This window comes from Heterocephalus glaber, unplaced genomic scaffold (assembly GCF_053883595.1).
Source record: "Heterocephalus glaber isolate CG9 unplaced genomic scaffold, H.glaber_assembly_v1.0 deba00001447, whole genome shotgun sequence".
Classification (NCBI taxonomy): Eukaryota; Metazoa; Chordata; class Mammalia; order Rodentia; family Bathyergidae; genus Heterocephalus; species Heterocephalus glaber.
The window spans coordinates 1,552,261-1,573,208 of NW_028258299.1; the positions used below are offsets into that span (position 1 = coordinate 1,552,261).

A 20,948-nucleotide genomic window follows, 5' to 3' on the forward strand; every position below is an offset into this window, starting at 1 on the left:
CGCCCCTCGGGCCGTCCTTTCCGGACCAGCACACGGTTCATGGCTGTGCCGATCTCAGCCCTCTTTTCCACTGCTGGGAAGACCCAATAAACTATGCTCTCACGCAAACCCGCCCCGTTCCGAGATAAGCCTTGGAAGTCCAGCTTTGTCCGAGAGCATCGCTGCAGCCCCTCGAAATGAGCCTTCGTGCTGTGGAGTCTGTGTGTGTGGAGGTGCCCGGCCCTCCAGCAGCTGGGAGAACTCCTCCCGGAACAGCATGAAAAGAGGCGCTTCAGAACCCTCAGGATGGTAGGCAAGCAAGGAGCCCTGAGCCACGGAGGGACACGGCAGGATCCTCCTGGGGCCGCTGGTAGCCATTCATGGGCTGTGCCAAAGCCCACAGACAGCCCAGATGCTGGCCCTTCCTGTGCCCCCGTGCCCGGGCCGCTCGGCCTGCCCTGGGCCCCGCCTCCTCCATGGGGTCATCTTCTCAGTCCATCCGAAGATAGGTGGTGACCTTGTTGGTTTAGCTGACAGCCTCACAGTCATGAGCATCCATCCGCCCCACCTCCCCACCTGGTCTGTGCTGAGCTCTCCACTGCAGGCCGCACAGCTGGCCAAAGCTGATTCCCACCAGCACCTCTGGGTCTGGGGCCAGCGCTCCTCTCCAACTTCTGGCAGAGCCAAACCAGGGAAGGATGGAAGGGTCTCTTCCTATTTAGGGGTCAGCAAGGGAAAGGACATCAGCAGAGGGTTCAAGAGGCACTGCAGGCAGTGGGTGCAGCAATGGCTCTCAGACACAGGCAGGAAGAGGGATGGTGATGCTGAACCAAACCCCATGGCTCCCTTCGGCTTCCGGGTCCCTGGACAGCACAGGGTCGTCGCAAAGTGAAGTCCTTAGAGGATGCTGCTGGGCACCCAGCAGCTCTGTTGCTGAGGGCCTCAAGGGGACAGATGGACCCCACTGACCACTTGCTGCTGTACCCTGATAAGCCAGCCCACTTTCCAGAGGGGAGGGGATAAGGGTACCCATCAGAAGGATGCCTTGGATTCCCTCACCACCAGGGCCTCTGGGGACTTTTTCACTGCACCACGAGGACCGCCCGGGAGGGCTCCTCGGGCTGCTATGAGGTGGGAATTCTCCATGACCTTTGGCCACCGCCACTAGACCTGCCTGGGGCAGCAGACTCGGCCACCCCAGCGGAGGCCCTGCAGCTTGAGGCAGACGTTCCAGCGAGGAGTGTCCTGAGATCTCATCGGTGAAAATTTTGTGTGCTTCTTCTTGTTGGAAAACAAACGGGGAAGAAAGGAAGGAAAATGAGCAGAGCCATTTCAAACTGCTTCCAATTTCACAGCGTCTTCTCCTCGTGGGAGGCTGCAGCTGAGAATGCGGCCGGGGCGGCCCTGCGGCAGCTGTCACTGCACCAGGGGCTCTGCACTCGTGCCCGCTGTCTGCCGCCTGCCTGCAGCCGAGGCTCACTGCCTCCCTCTCCTGCTGCCCGGTGGGCACCATGCCGTGGCCCCAAGGGGATCTGAAGTCAGGACCACGTGGTGTTTCTTCTGTGTGGGGTTTCGTCCCTGCCGTTCGGTGTTGGTCACAGCAAGGACAAAAGGCCCCAGGGACGGAGGAGCCACCTGTGCCCACGTGAGCCCCTCGCTCAGGCAGATCGGCTGTGGAAGTCTTCCGTACCCTCTAAAAACATGAAAGCCACGCTTAGCTTGAAGGCTGGACCCAAGCAGGCCCTGCTGGACCTGGCCCGGCTCATGCAGCCTCAGACCCCTGGAAGCCCTCCTCTCGTAGATCAGCCTCAACTGAGGTTTGGTTTCCAAGCCTCGGGGGTCTCAAAAACAGTCCCGTCTTTGGTAACGTCGTTACCAGTTGCAAACTACAGGAGCAGCTGCTGTTCGGTGTTTCCCATCCTCGTCCTCAGCATCCATCCACTCACTTCCCCTGCCCTACGCACATGTCTCGGGCGAGAGGACACTGGTGGGTCAGCACAGGCGATGGAGGTGCAGCTTGCAGCTCGAGGGTCCTTTGCTGTTCTCACCACCCAGCCTTGGAGGCCCGAGGAGGGGAAACATCGATGCCTTGGACGTCCCAAGGGCAGGCAGCCCCTACTGCAAGGCTGAGTCCTGGACAGGACAGGCCGCCCTGCACAGTGCCGGCTGCAGCAACTTCAGAGCGCGCAGCCCTGGACTCCGCATGGCCCAGACCTCGGCCTGGCAGGGTGGGGGTGGGCTGCCTGCCCTTCCGCGCCCCAGCATAAGCCAGGCGCACTGCAGCCCCGGGCGGCAGCCTTGAAGGGAGTGGATGGGCTCAGCACATACACCCCTGCACAGCTGCTGCAGGGCTGGGCCCACTAGGGAAATGTGAGGTCTCCTTCGGTGGCTCCACCTCCCTCTGCCAACACGGTGGTCTCGAGTTAGCATGGCAGCTGTGACCAGGCACTTGGGGCTCTGAGGCCATGGCTTCTCCCAGAAATTGGAAACACTCTTTGTGGGAGAGATAGAAAATCCTCCCCTTCACTCCCCCATCCATTTCTTCAAATGGAGCCCTTTCTGCAGTGGCCAAATAATCTCATGGCTCAGCCTGGTCCTGAGTCAGTTGGGAGACACGGGACAGAGTGCTCAACCTCCTGGGCCTCGGCATTCTCAGGGGCAAATGAGGATGCTGTAAGGTTATCGAGAGATGCCCTGGGCAGGGCAGGGCAGGGCCAGTGCGGGCTATCACTGTCTGGTTATTTTATTATGATCCGTTCATTGGGCCGCCTGACTTGTCAGTGAGAGCACACAGGTTTGCTGTGTGGACAGGTGAGTGTGGTGTGCTGACCCAAGAGAACAAGACACAGAGAGGACAGGCCCAGGTGAGCCTATGGCTAGTGACCGCTCAACTCCTGGTGTCTCGCTTTGTCCCTCGGTCCCCTGGAAGCACTACCTGCCACGGAAGTGCTTCTAAGAATGGAAACTCAGTTCTTTGAATCACGAGGTGCCACCTCTGTCCTCTCCCGGAGGGCTGCCCAGCCCCCAGCAGGGCGGGTTATAAGGCACAGATGGGGCTGAGACCCTGGGTCTTGGGCCTTTCTAATCAGTGTGTGACTGAACCACAGTCCCCGGGAGATCTGTGAGCCTTTTATTCACTTAGGGTTATTAAAGATCACCCTAACAAACAAGTTATCAATAAGAGGGTCAGGCTGAAGTGCATGCATATGATTCTGTCAATACCAGGGTTATTTCTATAACTAAAAGGGCCGGGAGCAGAAGATAAATGCTCACCTAGGACCAATAATTGGCTGTGATTTATCCCCTCCCCCTACGGAAAGCAAAGTCCCCTTGGTGACACCAGGGCAGAGGACTCCGGGTGGCACTGCCAGCAGCTGCATCCTTCCTGGGTGCAGGTGGCGGGAGGCCGTCTGGCCCCTGGGCCTTGTGCATTCGGGGACATCAGAGACTTTGGGAGACGCTGGGGAACAGTGGATGGGGGTCCTGGGAGGACGCCGTTCCAGGCGCAGTGATGGTTTAAGCAGCTGGGGCAGGGACAGGCAGCGATGGAGCCCAGGCAGCCCTGGTGAGGCTGACGCACAGGCCTGTGCCGGGAAGGGCAGGGACACCGTCTGCACCACTGTCTGCACTCGTCTGCGTCTGGCTCTGAGTCCTTTACCGGCCTCCTTCAGGTGCCGTGACGCTGGACTTGTCCTGAGGTCCTCGGTTGAGGTCACCCGTGTTATTCAGTGTCCTGGCTTGGCACTTTTCGAGAGGGCAGATCTTCCGTCAAGCATTCTTATCACAAAATAATGATGGGCTCTTGGAGAGGACAGAGGTGGACAGGATCAGGCATAGCTCCTGGGGATGGTTCTGCAAACTCATAGGTGTCAGCACTAAGTACCTAGACTTTGTGGATGTCAATCAGACCTGAATAACCTGGCGTTAAAAGGAGGAGACTCTGTGACATCCTGTGAGGCCACGCTCTGCCACCCTCTCGGCTGTTGGACAACGTCCTCCTCCCTCTGCCTGCAAGCTGTCCCCAGACTTCCTATGGGCCAGGGCCAGCTCTGCCACCTACTGTAAATTTATCTCATGTCCTGAAGGTGTGGCCGGTGCTCAGGGGCCACAAGTGCGGGACTGGGGTGAAATCGGGCCTTTGGGAGTCTCCTCCTGGATCCTCCTCTGCAGTGGCCTTGAACCTCCCCTCCAGGGGGTGACAATGGAGGGACTTTTGGTGAGGTCTGGACAGCCCTGTTCCTCCCCTAAGCTCCATGGGGGCTGGGAAAGCCAGTAGAGAAATAAAGCGAAGTGGAAGGGGGGCGGGGAGTTGGTGGGTCCACGCCACCCTTGTCAACACCACATTCCCGGCACAGGAGTGAGCATGGGGTCCTCTGCAGCAGGCCAGGGCCGGACCAGAGCCCCCCCCCAGGCCAGGATGCAGGTCTGGGGACCTCCAAGGCCCCCTGCACTGCACCTCAGGCTGTTCTGCTCCAGAGCCTGCTCTCTCTCTCTCTCTCTCTCTCTCTCTCTCTCTCTCTCTCCTGGCTTCCAGTCCAGTCCCCTGTTTCATGTCCAGTCCCGGAGCCAGCGGTCAAAGGGTCTGGGACTCGAGCACATCCCCTTCTGATGCTGAACGTGATGGCTTGTCGTGAGTCATTGATCAAGAGTGCCACGTGTCACCTGCTCTTACGGGCTACACTCTTCCTGAAGCAGGGGGAGGCAGCTGTCCACAGAGAGCCGGGCCAGAACCAGCTCCTCGGGGACGGGTCCTCCAGAGCCTCAGCTCCTCAGCTCCCTGGCAGGGGGGGGCTCCAGAGCTGGCACCAAACTGTGACCTCCTCCTGCCACCCCGCCTGGCCAGCACCCTCTGATGGGTCCTATCCCTGGGTCTCCTCCGCAGCAGGCTCTCTTGGTGACTAGGAGGAGCACAGGCAGGGCAGCGCTCAGGGAGCCCAGGCCAGAGATGCCTGCTCTGCTGTTGGAGCCCTGGCCCCCATCTGACCCAGCTGCCCAGCACTCGTAGGGTGAGCACTGAGCCCCAGAGTCACGCAGAGCGGGCGGAGAGGCCCACGCACCTTAAGGAGCTGCCCTTCTTTGGAGAGCTGAACTCCTGGGGGTATGCACAGGCAGGAATTAGGGGTGGGGTGGGGTCGAGGTCATGGCAAGGTCACCACGCCTGCTTGTCTCCTGCAGCCCCAGGAGCAGAGGGGGCTCCGGAGAGGCCTGGGTGGCTCAGCTGCCCAGGCTGGGAGGGAAGGGAATGAGGCAGGACCCCGCCAGCAGGCTCCCAACAGCTGTGACTTCCCGGTCAGGGATGTGAACCTATCGGTGGCCAGGATGTACACATCGACCCTCACAGGTGCTGAGTGGGCGCAAGGGGCTGGTAGTCGGAAGGACCCAGTCTTTGTTTTCCTGGGTCTTTTCTCAGGGAGATGCAGTGTTGCTATGGGAACTGCTCCGGCAGATCCAGGTGACCCGGGGTCTCTTCAGTCACCCCTGCCTGCGCCTCTCTGTGGCCCTCACCTTGATGCTCATGGGGCCCACAGCCTTGGCCCAAAGCCTGGGTCTGTCCCTGATGGGGAGAGGCTGCTGTGGGCTCCGAGCGTCCGCCTCTTCTGTAAAGCGGGGGTCGCTGGAGCTGTTGGACTCACTCTCAGTACAGCCCGGCCTCGCTCTCCTGTCTCGCTGTTTGCTGGGGGCCTCTTGTCCCTTGGCAGCCTCTGGCTCTGTCCCTGGCAAAGCTGGACAGCTCCCGGCAGAGGGAGGGGAGCCCAGGCGGGCACACTCACAAGCCCAGGCACACTGGAGGCCACCCTCGCAGCAGACCCTCAGGCCACCATCCTTCCCGGGAGGGCTCCTCTGCCCTGTGCCCCACTGTCACTGTCCGGCTGTCATGTCAGCAGCAGTGTCCATCTGTATCTGCCCTCCGTGGAGTCCCACTCCCTCCACTGGGCCTGGAGGGCTTCAAGCCAGGGTGCTCGCTGTCTTCCTGGCACCAGCCTTTGCCCCTGCGGAGCCCCCTCCTCTGCCCTCCTCATCCCTACTTGCTGCCCACCAGCCCCTCCCGAGGTTCTCAGCCAGCCTGGTGGCCCTCCCTTCACTACTGTCTGACTTACTGTAGAAGTGTGTGTGTGTGTGTGTGTGCGCGCGCGCGCGCATGCACGCGCATGCGTGTATCTGCTGTCTTTGCTCCAAAGTCTTAGGCACTGTACCAGCGTCTCCAAGATGCCTTCTGTAGGGCAGTGTAGACAGAAGGTGCTCAATGGCTGCTCCGAGAAGAGGATCTGAAGGGCCTGTGACCCCAGAAGCTGTGTCCCCCTGCAGAGGGAAGCAGCAGGCCCTGGCTGGCGTGCACAGGAAGGGCGTCTGGGCAGAGGGGCCACGCTCGAGTGGGAGCTGCCAGGGAAGAGAGTGTTCTTGGAACAGCCAAGGGTGTAAACCGTGCCCAGGTTCTGGGTCTGCACGGCCAGGAGGGCGGGCGGTCTGGGCCTGAGTGAGGACAGTCATCTGCGAGCTGCCGAGGCCCGCTGGCCCATCATGCTCTCACGACCAGAGCCAGGCCGAGGCCTCTCCACACCCAATGGGCCCCGAGGGCAGGGTGCCGCCTGTCCTCAGGAGCAGGGTGCCTGGGGGCAGCGAGGCGGGGGCCGTTGCCACTGCCGGGGTCTCTGGTGGGTACTGCCCTGTCTGGCAAACCCTCGTGGGGCCTCTGTAGGGGACCCTGTGACAGGGTGCAATTCAGGGGTGGGAACAGGCCTGGGTGGGCAGTGCAGGGCGCAGCAGGCATGGGGCCCTCTAGGCACCGGGAAGGGGTCCGGAGCTCCTCCTGCATCCTAGTGCACAGCACCGACTGTGTAAATATTTTTCTTAGGAGCGGGAGAGAGCCTCCATTCATCGGGCACTCGCACTTGAAAGAACTGAGAAGTATCTGTTTAGGCATAAAAGCTAAAAACAGCGTCCACAGCTCCTTAAAAAAATCACTTCTGCAGCTCAAACACAGCCAAGCTGGTTTTTTTAATGCAAAAAATAAATAAATATGACCCCACTCCCAGTTGAGAGCTCAAGGGTTTGTGTCAACATGGCTAGGGCCTTTGCTCGGGAGCCAGGGCCGGCTGGTGACTCAACACCTTCGTGGTTCCTCCCGCACTGCCAGTGGGCCAGCAGGCCGCCACACAGCTCACCCGGGCCAGCGCCTCGGCTCAGGGCGCCCCCCAGGCTGTCCTGGCCAGCGTCAGGTGTGGGTCCCAGGGCGTGGGGCTCCTTGCTGTCCCCGTGGCTGCCCAGCGGCCTCTGTCCCTCTGAGCTTAGTGTCCGAGGCCAGACTCAAGTGCGGCCCAGAACTCAGCAGCACCCCGACCTTCACCTTGGGTCTCAGCTTCCCCAGCTTCTGCTTCCTGTCTGTATGGCGTTGAGGCTGCTGGCACCTGCCCCCCTCAGGGACATTGTTGGAGGCAGGGGAGTTTGTGTTCCCCACTGTGACGCCAGAAGGATGACCCACTGCTCCCGTCATCATCCTCACTGTCCCTAAGACTTCAATGCCACCTTTACACCAGGGAAGTTGGCAACAGTCACAGGGCTTTGGTTTGGAAGGAACATCGAGGGTGAAAATTGTTCTTAAAAATTTCACCTTCCCAGGATGAGGTGGCTCTGGGCACAGTGGCTTTGTGAGGCCCGACCCTCAGCGCATCAGAGGCCTACTTCTGGGATCGAAGACCCTGGGAGAAGGGTGGCCATGTGGAGGCCACAGCCCTGACCTCAAGGGTGACTGGCCACCGCTCTCAGCTGTGTACTCCCATGGTCTCTGGCACAGCCTGAAGCCCTTACTTTCCCTTCCCTCCCCTAGTAACCCAAGGCCGGCACAGGCAGCACCGACCCAGCCCCAGAGGAGGCCTCAGAGTCGGCTTCCTGCAGGTCCTGGGCTCACACCACATCTCAGGGTTCAAATACATGACTTCTAACTGGAGGAGGAAGAAATGTAGGTCAGAGAGAAAGGTCAGGCTCAAAGGCCCGGAGGAGGAAGGTACAGCAGAGGATTCAGGGATCATCCTCCAGGCTGGGCTGCAGGGGGTGTCACACAGCGGACTCTGTGCCCTTCTCTGGCTTTGGAGCTGCCCCCTGGCCAGGCTTGCTCTGGGCTTCCTCCCGCAGGCACGGCCCGGATCCCCACTTGCTCCTGTGGCCATGCCCTCAGAGTCTCCAGTACCGCATCATTTTGAAGGGAAGGAGGGTTCTGGGATGTGTTTGTGTCCTGCAGGGAGTGCCAGGCCCTCGGGGACAGGCCAGCCTGCCAAGCTGTGAGCCCAGGTGGGGTCTTGTGCAAGCGTGTGTCAGCTCTTCGCTGATTTCTTGGAGAACAGAGGGTATTTATTTTAAGAGTCAAAAAAGATGTTTTGACCAACCCCACTTAGCTAAATCCTGGCACTGACACTCGAGAGAGAAGCTAAATGCCAGAGGTCAGACCTCATGTTTTCGGCTAAAATGTTTAATCAAAACACACCTAATACCTCTGCCGGGGTGCAGAGGAGTGGAGAGCAGGGAGCCACTGCCAGCCGTCCCCGTGCCAGCGGTGTGTGTGCCGAGGCTAAGCCAGCAAATAAAGAGGGTTTTCAGCGGAGCGTGGCCCAGCCAGGGAGGAAGCCAAGGACAGTGGCTCTGGGGGTGCGTCCCGAGGTCTCCACCGAGGTCAGCAGCAGGTGAGGAGGCCGTGTTAATAGTATTCATACCTGCCAGGGGGCTGTGAAACAGGGCCAGTGGCTCCGGAACAGGGCTCGGCCTCAGCTGCAGGAGGTGCTTCTTTCTGGAAAGCCACAGCACCCACTTCCTCTGAGGGGCTCTGGGCTGGGCATCCCTCCTGGCATCATTCGGCCCAGGAAAGCTGGCCTCACACACATGGCGCAGGGTGCATCCTCTAACCCTCCCCCCGGGGGCACGTGCCCTCGGGTGGTCCTCTCCCTAGTGTGTCTTGGACGCTGGGGATGGCGTTGCTCCAGTGTCCCTCTCTGTGTCTGTCCCACGATGGCTCAGTGTAGGTGGGAGCCGCCACCAACTGGTAAATTAACCAGCACCCACCCCACCCAGCCACCTCCTGGCTCGGACAAAGGGCAGTGGCTGTGGTGACCCGCAGCCCGAAGTCTGTGGACACAGGTGTCCCCTGGGCTGAGCCGGGCGTCAGGTGAGAAGGCCCACGTGCCTGGGCAGCACGTGGAGAGCCGCCACTGCCGGACGCCAACCAGCTCTCAGGGACGCCTCTCCTGCGGGCTTGGGCACGGCTGGTGGGTTCTCCAGATGCAGGTCTCTGAGCCCATGGGAGCCAGGTGGCAGGAAGGACTGGGATCCCGACCCACCGGGCCAGGTGGCTCCCGAGGCTCGTGCTCTCCTAGGAGAAGGGCCTGGCACCCAGGGGGCCCAGAGCAGCCCACTCGCACCTCGCTCCTCCTCTGTCTCAGCACCAACCACGGTTTGGCTGCCCTCCCTGGCCTGCACTGGGGCTGAGAGTAGACAGGCGGGAGGGCAGACACAGGTGAGTTCGCGGCCCAGATGCAGCCTCTGCCCCTGAGGCCGACACTCCGTGCACCCGACTCTGGGTGGATTCTTCCCGGAAGAGACGTCCCCGGGCCTCCTGTGGCCTTCACCTTTCTGTCTCACGCTCTCTTCACTTACTGCCACTTTCCAAATCACAATCTCAGAATCTATTAAGTGAAACATAAAATCTCCGATTGGTTAGAACTCTCCGCGTTTAGAAACATGACCTCTTGTTGTGACAGCTGGGCTGGTGAACGAGCCCGTGTGCTGGACGCTGTGCCTGGGGCCTCTTGCCTTGGCTGCGTGGGCATCAGTGGGCACCGGCTGGGCTCTGAGGGGAGGGGAGGAGCGTCTGCACTTGACGTCATTTCTTGTTCCAGTGCTGGTTTGGTTGCTTGCTGTTCTAGTGGAAACAGCGTGATGACTGACACGTGTGAGTCTGTGAATTTGTCAGTTTGCTTAGCTTGGAAAGCGCGCTGGGGCAGCCATGGATGCACCCCCTCAGGTGTGGAGCGTGGTGGGTTGCAGGAGGCAACAGCAGGCGAGAGGCCACAGCCGCCCAGGGCCACGCCCCGAGTGGAGCCTGGGCTGGGAGAAAGGTCTGGGCTGTGCCACTTGTCCTCCTGTTGCCAGCCTTGCCCATGAGCGGGACGGAGGGCTGGGCTCCCATGGCGCCCAGGGCCGGCGTGAGGGGAGGAGAGGAGCTTCTGTGATGTGGGGCACCACAGCCCCTGCCTCCGCCCGGTCACCCCGGCCTGGAGCCGTTCCCTCCAACACCGCAGTCAAACGCCCTCTTCTCAGGACCCAGGGTCAGCAAAGAGCAGGTCCCAGGCTGCTGCCTCTGAGCGGCGGCCCAGAAAGAAGCAGGGGAGGGAAGGCAGCCTCGGCCCTCACTCCTGCCTCCCCCAGGTCTGCCCTCCTGGGCCTGGCTTGGACTCCACGGCTCCCCTAAGTGCTGCCTCCTGAGCCAGACTGGCAGTGCCCGAGGCTGGCACCACATGGTCCTCCTCACCCTCCAGGCTGGGCAGACAGGCCAAGTCACCTCCCGGTGTAACCTGCTGGGGTTGAGGTTGCTGGGGCCCCTGGGGGAGTGACAGCAGACCGTGACACATTCCCATGTCCTCGTGTTTCACCCCACCGGTCCCCACCGCAGTGAGTTACCCAGCAGGGGCCCAGGACAGCATTTCCAGGGAGAGCACCCCAGGGATGCTCAGAGTCCTCTGACAGTGGGGGAGCCTCTGTCGCAATTGAGGGGGTCCCAGTCATCACCGGCCACCCTCACCATTGATCTGCCCCGGTGTCGATCGCCCCTCAGCTTGAGAAGGAATCTCATGCGCTGACAGCCCCTTTCACCATTGTCTTGCAGCCGATGCTGACAGCTACGGAGGTGTCATCCCAGGAAGGCTGCATCAAGAAGGTAGGCGACCTCGTCCTGGTCTTATCTCTGGTTGGGTGACCTTGCCATTTCCGTGGTCCCTGAGTTGCGAGTATAGCTCGTGTGCTGCCGGCGGTCCAGGAGCAAGGCGCTCCTGAGGACAGTGACTCAGGAATCAGGGGGATGCTTATTTTCCCTGTGTAAGCAGGGGGAGGTCACTCCACTGGGCACCCCAAAGCTTAAGAACAGAGAAGAACCCTGTACCTGTGGGAATGCTGCAGGCCAGGCACGCACACAGAAACTACATAAACACAGGCTATGTTTCTTTAACTATCTTCACTGGACTCTCACGTGAAAGGGCAGGGGGAGAAACCACTGGCTGCAGATTCAGCGGAGCCTTCAGCTGCACCCAGAGCTTCCAAAGAGGGCTCAGGCGTAGCTTTAAATAAGCAAACCATTAGGGAAAGAAGTGTAATGTGGCATCATCCACTCCTCTGCAGACCGATGATGGATAGTAGCTGGTTGGTAAACACAGGCTTGAGATCCCGAGAGAAGTCCTCAGAGAGACACACACGGCCCCAGGGAGCGCACGCACGAGCCGTGCAGAGCTGTGCACTCTCGGTGTGGACCCTGGACGAGGGAGGGCCGGTCCTCACAGCTCCTCCCAGGCCTTCAGCCTCTCAAGCCACAGCTCACGCATCCATGCAAACAGTCGCACACATGTGCGCGTAGCTGATCTGGTGTTTGGGGTGTCTGGTGATATTAAGGTGACCTCCCCACCCTGAGCATGTCTGTTCGGAAGCAAGATAAAGGGCAGAGGCCCCACATGCGCCCCACCAGGCAGCACCTGGAGCTCAGTACAGGCTGCAGGGGAGGCCAAGTCAGCCAAGCGGCCCACCGGGTTCCGCGACACCGAATCTGTGCCTGGGACCCTGCCCCTGGCCTCACACCCAGCCCAGCCGCCCTCTGTGGGCAGTGCCCCTCCCTGCTCCCCCAGGGAGAAGAGAACCAGGTGCCAGCTCTGCCCAGGCTCCAGTGGGCTGTGCTCACCCTGTCCCCACAGGCTGCCTGACCTCAGAGGGACCCTCTGGGGACAAGATCTCAGTCCCCACTGCCCAGGGGGAGACCTAGGTCCCTCTTTCCTTAAAGTGACTAAGCGGCTCAATTTCCCACCATGTTCTTTCCCTCTCTCTCCCCTTTCCTGCCTCTTTGAACGCATTGGAATTTTCTCCAAGGATATAAGGTAGAGAGAGGCAGGAAGCGGTTTTTCTGTTTCTCAAAGAACTGTGGTGTTTTCACTTCCCCGGGAATGCGGCCTGCAGCCAACGACACCAATCTTACGCCTTCTAGAAAGGGAGGAGACCTTTGCTTTCCTGCCGAACAAGGACAGCTGGGCCGGGCGTTCAGAGCTGGCCTTGTTTTTCCTGATGCGTCACAGTGGTGGCCGGGTGGGGTTGGGGTTCGCAGGGGAGATAGAGGCTGGTGGCCACTGGGGCTGCCAGTCTGGGTGTGAGGGTCCGAAGGTCAAGTCTGAAGTCGGAGGCCTGAGAAGCGGCAGATACTGGGCGCTCCTGAACCCAAGCAGAGTAAGACAGGATGGAAGAGACAGCGGCCGAGCCCCTCTGCTCCTGCTGGAGATCAGCCTTGCATGTGGGTCAGGCCTGGTGTGGCCCAAGGTCATCTTCAGCGCTCATGGCGGGCACACCCAGGCACTCACTCTGGACTCCCCAGTGTAGGGCGTGGCAGGGGGCCTCATGGAACACGGGTCGGGGTGACACAGAACAGACCTGGCCTCCGCGACGCCGGAACAAGAGGCAGGGCAGGGTGAGGTTCGGAGGCCAGAGGGCATGGGGCAGCAGGCCTGCCCAGCAGCCTTCCGACTCCCCCCAGCCAGGGGCCGGGGGTCCTCACCCACCTGCTGTCCACACGGCACACCACAGCCCCCAGAGCCCACCATCTCCCAGCCTGGAGTGGAGCTGATGGCAGCATTCGGGGCTCTGGTGTCTGCCTAGGTCTCCTCGTGGGATGATCAGAACCTGGCGCTGCTGCTCAGGTCTGGACCCCTCCACGGCAGCCGGGTCACCTGTCGGGACCAGAGCGCAGGCCTCCCAGCCTCACTTCGCCTCTGCACAGGGAGGGCAGCTCACAGAGCGCAGCTGAGCTGTGGGCGATGCGGGTAAATAAATACCTAGCGCTTCTTGCCGATGACACTGCACACACGCACTCGTGTGATGTTGCAGGGACGAATTCAGTGACCTCCTGGCGGGGTGGTTCTGTAGTTGGGTCGCCCAGACGGCCACAGCTTGCATTGAAAATAAGATGGGAAGCGTGGGGCCTGGGTGACCTTGGCTGTGACCTTGGGTTGCTCTGCTGGCGTCTCAGCTTCGGCTTGTCCACCCTGGGGAGGACTCTACCTCCTGTCCTCTGTCTGTTCACTGAAGTGTAACAGGCTACGCTATCAGGGGCTTGACACTGCAACCGGGAAAGGGACATATACCGGGAAGTCACTGTTAGAAATTCTGTACTGGGGAGCAGCTCACAGCAGAGGCTGCAAAGGTGACAGAGGGAGCCCAGGCCCAGGGAGGATGGCTCAGAACTCGCAGCAGTGTAAGATCCGAACCCAAGACCCCAGGGGACCTGCGCCGGGTGGGGCTGCTCTGAGGGCGGGGCTTCCGTCAGAGCGACATCGGCCCCAGCCTGTGAGCTGTGGCCCTGCCAGACCCCGCCCCCAGAAGGGGTGAAGCCACCGCCACCCCTCCGCCTCCGCCCTGGCGGCCCCTAGCCCCAGTCTTGCTCCCGCGGCCGTGTGCACCCGGGCGCGTCCCCAGCGTCCCCTCGCGCTGCCGCCCGCTGCCCCTCGGCCGGGCTCTGTTTACCTAGGGAAAGCCCAGGGTCCGGAGAGCAAACATCTGCGGGAGATAATCGAGCCGGTCCATCCGTCAGCGCCGGCTCCCTGGAGAGCGTGCCGGGCCCGTAATAAAAAGGCCGGGCGAGGAGGCTTTGGGGACGAATAAAGAGCCGTGTTAAGGGCTCGTGGAAAATGGATGGAAGACATTATTAAGGCTCAATGGCCGTCTTATCAAAATCCAATAGGATAGACATTTGGCAAAAGGCTTAAATTTATTCTTTGACTTTCTGGAGGGCTTGAATTTATCCGTTAACAAGAGCGTAGAGCGTAGTCCGCCGGGGAGATGGTATCAGCTGAAGGAATTTTGATTCAATCTCTTTGGTGATATGAAAAAGGGAAACACAGCCCCATGGCCTTTGCCTTTGTCCTACTTTATCTTGTTTTCTTTCACGGTCTTTAAAAGGAAGGATGGACGTGTTAATACAGTGCGGCTGGGGGGAAGCTCTGACAAAAGGAAGTGCCCTTTCTCTTTGTATTTTTATTGTCTCCCTTTCTCGACTCACTCCCCCACCAAACAAATCAGGAATTTGCCTGGTAGGAAGAGGACTAGGACCTGGAGGAGGTTCCTCTTGCGAAGCCCTCGGGGCAGGGGCGGGAGGCACCAAAGGAGTCGAAAAGAAATTGAGCTAACAGAGCCCCATGGCTGGAAGAGGGACACCATGGGCTCATAAATCTCCCCTGTTACTATAACTTACAAAATGCTACAGGTCCTAAAAGTCATCTGGTAGCCCTGCATCGCATTGTCCAAACAAGGTGATTGATTGATAATTATGATAATTTGTGAAATGATTATGTGGCTGTTAGACCCTCGGCCTGTCCCACTGGGCCGCTGTGTGGACGGGCCAGATGCCTCTGGTGACAGGAAGCTCAGAGGTCTTCTGGGTCCCTCCCCGGGGACCCAGAGCTAATGGAGGATGACTACAGAGCCAGGGATGAGAGCTCAGCGTGCTCCAGGGAGAGGGGGCAGAGACAGACGGGCAACTGCCAAGTGTCCTTTGTGCAGGAATTACTCAGGGGCCACACACCCCGAGGCCTGGACAGGCCACGTCCCGGCGGTGGCTTACGCCTCGCCTCGTGCAGGGCTGAGCTCCAGGCCTTGGCTGGCGGATAGCTCCGCACAACACCGCACGGCATAGCCAGGGATTGGTCTTGGGCTTCTCAGCCTATGGTTTATTTTGTTTGTATTATTTCCTCCTGGGGGAAGCAGAGGTATTTTCCAAGTGGCTGGAGGGTAAGGGAAAGATGGGGGAGGGTGAGCAATGCAGTTGGAATAAGATATGCAGAGACCCCAGAAGACGCTGAAGCTCCGAAGGAGGTGCTGAACTGGGCCATGGGGCTGGGTACTCACTGTAACCCGGGACTCTGTCGCCGCCTTAGCTTGGCGATATCAAGCATTGTGCCTTTGAGGGGAGTTTTCGAAATCCTTCTCCGGGTTGCCCCCTGCCAGCCTGCCCACTACACGGGGAACCCACCGTGCACTGTAACTACACGGCAGTTTCCCTACAAACACTCTTTATTGCAAGAAAGGGAAAAAAATCACACCAGAGTCCCCAACGTCAGAAATTATTAATTTGCATGTGGGATCAGTTATGTCTTTATGAAATCAAAGTGTGTTTAGCTGCCCTGACACAGCCTCGAGTTGATTTTGATAATCTCGGGCTGAATAGACTGGCCTCCTCGCAGTAAGCCGGGCACAAAAGGCTGGACAGGGGCTGAAAGCCCTTCGACGACATGTCTCTCTTTCCATTGTTCCGGGGTTGCTGATAAAAGAACCGGGAGTCCATTAATTCAGTGAATGAACATATAGTAAAGTCAGTCCCCTCTTGAGAACAATAATGTTGAGGTCAGCTCTGGTTGCCGTGGAAACTAAGTACTCCTAAGAAGTTTGCATCCTTGATTTTGCTGAATCAAAGGCCGCAAAGCTGAGAGGTGTAACGCAGCCAAGACAGCGGAAAGTCGCTGGGCACCACCTCCCAGGCTCTTCCCGAGGCTGCACCGCGGTGGTGGACCTGGGGACCCTCCCCGCACCCGCAAGGGGCAGCCCAGCTGGCATCTGACTCCTCCCCCACCCTTCCTCTCCAGGGGACGGAGGACCCCTTGTCACCGCTGCTGTCGTCACTCGTTCCAGGCTCAGTACAGGGGCAAAAATCAGGTGCAGGGAGGGGCCCTGTGGAGGCTCAGGTGGCCCCCTCGGAGGCCCCAGGCCCGGGTGGACTCTGACCTCCCCCCGGAGGCACCTGAACTTGCCTCCCGGGGTGGGGCGAGCACTGTGGCCCCTTCACAAGCTGATAAGGGTGACTAATGGTCGGTAGCCTGGTGGGGTGAGTGATGGGCTCCCCCAGGCTGGGTGACGACTTTATAAATGTAACCTCCCGCCTCCCATTTTCTAAATTGAGCTGGTGCTTGCTGCCTACCCCACCCCCACCCCACTCCCACCTGAGGATCCCTTAAATCAGCTTAAACCATGAGATTAGGCCGGGAGAGGTGCAGCTAATTAATTTCCTGTGAAGTAATTTATTACCTGCTGCTGTTCGTGTCGTCTCCAGGGCCCTGTGTGGCGGACAGAGGAAGGCCTGGTCCCACTCAGCTGCAGAGGCTCGGAGGACTGGGGCTTGGGCAGGCGGGAGGAAAGACGTCCCTCTCCAGTCCCTCTCTGTGAGAGGCGGAGGAGGCTGGCTTCCTCTTCACCCAGAAGCCCAGTGTGAAACCTGGAAAGGCCTTGGGGTGCAGCTGGGAAAGAGGCTGGGGAGGGGCGCACCCTCTGGGGGCTCCTGGCTCCAAGAGGAGAGCAGGTGGCGCTAGGGACCCTTTTCTACCCTGCTGACAGTGGATAAACCCTCACCCAGTTTCAGGACACACAGAGCATGTCACCTGCGTCATCCCCCAGCTCAGCAGCGGGGCAACTCTTTCCCCAGAGACCCCGGGGGGCAGCTGGCCTGTCACTGCCTCCCCTGAGCTGGTTTGACTTAGGACAGACAGTGTGGCCCTTGGCCTTGAAGTCCAGTGTTCTGCCTCAGTCCCCCCTCTGCCAAATGGGAACAGACTGCAGGCTCCGGCACCTGCGTGGCCTGAGGATTGAGTAGAGAAGGAGCCATGGGCACAGCGGGACAGGGGTGTGTGGTAAGGGCAGTGGGCACTGCTGGCTGGGCATGCGAACCAGGGGACCAGGGTCACCCTTGGTGGCCTTGGCAGCTAGAACGCAGCACCCAGAGTGCAGCCCTCTGGTGGACACCCGCCTCCCCTCACAGCCCTGAAGGGTCAGAGTCCACAGCTCAACCTGTGTGTCAGTCATGCCTGGGCCCACACTGGCCTCTCCAGTCCTGTCACCCTGGCAGCCCTGCAGGGCGTGCTGGGGAAGCCGGAGGAGTAGGACGCCTCTTGGCCCCATTCTGGGGATTTATTGACTGCATTATCAGCTTTATAGGAGGCAGATGGAGGCGTCAATAAGCCGGGCTGCAGTCTTCAGGTAGGTGTAATATCGAGTTAATTAAATTGTGCTGCACTATTAGGAGAGAAATATATATCAGCCCTGAGGCCCACTGGCCTCTTCTGCTCTGTGCTCACACACAGGACCTCGTGTCGGCACTGGGTTGGGCAGGGTCTCTCCTCCAGTGCCACCGAGACCCCCAGAGGGACAAACCCCGGCCAACCTTTCAGAGCATCTGCTGAATCTCCTTGGCAGGAGCACTGCCATCGCAGCCGTGAGGGCCGCTCTGGTCCTGCGCAGACAGGTGTCCCAGAGCCCAGGGGCCAGCACCTGCCGTGGACACAGCCTGGGGAGGCCCTGGACACCTCGGATAAAGAGGAGGAGGTGAGGGGCTTGGGCTGTGGAGGAGGCAGGGCCTCATGGGAGGCTGTGTCCCCTCTCTAAGAAGTCACTGTTGCCTGAGAGCCCTGCACCCCAGCTGTGGACAGTGGGCGGTGAGTAAGGCGGCCAGGTCCCAGAGAAGATGCAGCCCCACCAGCACCCGGCAGGGCTACCCTTACAAGCTCCTGTGCCTGCTGCTTACACCATGGTGTGCGGGGTCCCCTCCTGCCCCGGCTGCTGCAACGGACCTTTGCTCCCTGCCTGGGCCAAGGTGTAGGCCAGAAGGCGGTGTGAAGGGACAGGAGCAGAGGCAGACGTGTGGCCATGCAGGATGGGTTCTGCCCCCACCCCACGGCCATCGCCACCAACACAGGCGGCTCGTGCCCAGCACTAGGCAGCCCACATCCTGTGCTGTGTTTAGGGAGTGTCCTTTCGCCCTACACCGTGCTGCCCGTCACTCCATGCAGCCAAGCATCTCTACCTCACTGTGTTGTGAGGAAAACAGGAAACGGGTGGGTCAGGGCCCAAGGCAGCACTGTTAAGTGGAGAAGACCAGTTGTAGATGTCCTCAAGTGCCAGGTGGTGTTGCTCCACAGGGCACTGTGGGTACAGTTGAGTTCAGAGAAGGGCAAGCCTGGGTCACTTCAGTCCTTGGGAGCAGGTGTATCTGTCAGCCGTGGCAGTGATGGCGCTGGTTAACAATCCCAATGTCCAGTAGCTTAAAGCAGTCCCATGGACTCTCTCATGTGGGCAAGTTGACCCGGTGGTTCCACCAGGCTAGGTTCTGCACTGACAGCTGGGTCCAATTTGCCCTGGGTGATGGCCATCCTTCTTGGGGCATTGGGCTAGGGGACATGCTCCTGGGACAGCAGGCGAATGTGATCACTTATAGGCCTGGGCACAGAGCAAGCTGTTGCCTGGGGACGGGTGTCTGGCAGCCCAGGGTGTGGCTCAGGGTGTGGGACAGAGGCTTCCTGGGGGTGTGGCCTCTGGCTGACACCTGGCTGGTTCCCAGGTCACCCCTTCATGGGAGTTGCTAGGGAATGGGGCCCAGGTCGAGGCGAAGAAACAGGGAGCAGAGAGACCACCGGGATCCAAACCACCTGGCCTGCCTCCTTCCCCTGTGCCCGAGGTGGGCCTCGAGGATGCCCTTGAGGGCGGCTGTCTTTTCCTCAGACAGAGGCTGCGGCCTTAGACCCACAGCTGTGGGGAAGAAGCAGCCATCTGGAGATGCCAGGCATGCTCGCCTGTGCCCAGGGCCCTTGGCTGGGAGGGAGTTGGTAAAGAAAACACTGAGCTAGAGGCAGAAGAGCAGGCCAGGGTGACTTCTGGCGCTATGCTGACTAATGGGCAGCCGGGTTAACCAGCAGAGGAGAGGACAAATCAACCCTGCTGGGGGCTAAAAAATGACATTTAGATAACCCAGTGTTCGGAAGAGGGCTTGGCAATCCAGGCACAAAGGAGAAAAGAAAAGAAAAAAGCAGGAATCTTAAGTGCACGTTGCTAAGTGAGAGAAGCCCACCTAAAATGATACGCACTGCGTGATTCCAACTTTGACATTCAGGAAAAGGCAAAACTATAGGGTGAGGAAAAAGATCAGGTGTCCGGCGGCGGGAAGGGAGGATGAACCGGCGGAGCACAGAGGGCGACCAGGGAGGGCAGTGCCTGTGACGTCATCGTCTTAGACTCGGGACTTGGCACCTTTGTTCAAACCCTAGAATGGGCAACTCGAAACCCAGGGCTTTGTGTAATGACAGTGTGTCTGTGAGGGTCATCCCTCTTGAGAAAGTAGCTCTCTAATTGCTACAATGTATGCAGTGGGGAGTCCAGGCAGAGAGGAGGGAGGAGCAGCAACGAGCGGACTCAGTGCTTTACACCTGTTTTTCCATAAATTTAAATTTTCTCTAAAAAGTAAAGTATTCGTTAAAAAAAGGAAGGTTTTCACAAAGTGGCACGTACGCAGATCTTATGAAAGGCACACACTTGAAAAGATACACCTGTGTGAGAAGGCCGGAGGTGCCAAAGTGACAGTCACTTCTTGGTGACCGCTTGCGGACTGTTGTAACGCCAGTAGCATTAGGGGTGTTTTGATTGTGGGCATGTTAGCGTCTGTGGATGGCAAACCTGTTACCGCACATGACTTACCACAGGGTTGTCTGGCTGGGACTTGTGGGGTTCAGAGCCCTTGCACTTGGGGTTGCTGTTCCTGTCTCTGTGTGGGGCCGTTGTCCCAGCTGACCTGGGTATCTGGGTGTGATCAAAATATACAGTGAATGTTTACGTTTTGAAAATGTATCACCAAAAAAAATGAATTACAAAGGCACATTGCCACTACCCCCCCTCCCGCCCCCCGCCAAATACTCTTCTTTGAGCACACTTATTCGTCATTCGTGCCACTTTCTGAAGCAGTTCTGGAGTCCTCTTTGGTGAATGCCTTTATGAAGTGCAATCAGAAACCTGAATGCTGCTGGCAAGTGCCATCCCATGGGAAGGCAGGCTCGTAAAAACCTGACAGTGTTCTCATCTGCCCTGTTTGCCGGATCTGGCACTCTGAAACTTCTGAGTTTTCCCCAAAGTCCAGGGGGCAGGGAGGGACCACGAAAAGTAAACATCATTTTGAATCTACTCAGGACATCGAGGAGGCCACACGGTGCAACTAAAGGCAAGAGAGAGGACTCCAGAACTGCTTCAGAAAGCGACAAGGACAATGGGATGAGTGTGTTTCAGGGGAGGGGCTTTGAGGAGGATTAGTGACAAGTCTTTTACTTAATGAATTATTTTTAACTTGCACATTCTCAGTATTTCCCATCACCCCTTGGGTGCTGGGGCTGGGTAGATGGAGCCCTTCGGCCCACTGTCCGAGAGATGCTCAGCCAGAAGGCTCTGGAGAGCCTGAGGTGCCGCCACGCAGAGCCACAGCTGTGCCGACTCACCCTGGGCTTACAGGAAGATGGAACTTTCCGGCCCTTCGAGTCCCTGTGTCTTGAAGGCCATTTGTCATGCAGCACAGGCACGCTCACCCGGGAAGGTCCCTTAGGGAATTCCGCAGGGCCTCAAATCTCCTCCTCCCTCCCCTCGTTCAGCCCGGAAACACACACCCCGTAAGCACCTCATGTGGGGAGAAGCTGCCCGGGGTGTTGGAGACTCGAGGTTGGATTCTGCAGGGCCTTGCCCTGAGGAGGTCTGAGTTCTTCTGAGACCCATCACGGGCAGAGAGGAGCCTGGAGACCTTCCTTGTTGGTGTCCCCAGCTCCCTTGGACCAGCATCCACCGCACTTAGAGGCAGGTGCTCTCCTGGGGATCCCCTATGCTGCGTGCCTGGGTGGCGGGCGTGTCACTGCCCGCTGGAGATGCCTAGCAGACCTGTGGTGGGC

General features: G+C 59.2%; 1 protein-coding gene across 4 annotated transcripts in view; it reads left to right on the top strand.

Moving 5' to 3' along the window:
* The window catches only part of Prdm16 (PR/SET domain 16), a 282,822-nt gene that overhangs the window by 130,153 nt on the left and 131,721 nt on the right, over window positions 1-20,948 (top strand). For all 4 annotated transcript variants that reach the window (XM_004863779.4, XM_087214367.1, XM_087214368.1 and 1 more), the window contains exon 3: window positions 10,850-10,900. In XM_004863779.4, the coding sequence (XP_004863836.1) occupies window positions 10,850-10,900 (51 nt within the window). The remainder of the gene's footprint in view (window positions 1-10,849; window positions 10,901-20,948) is intronic.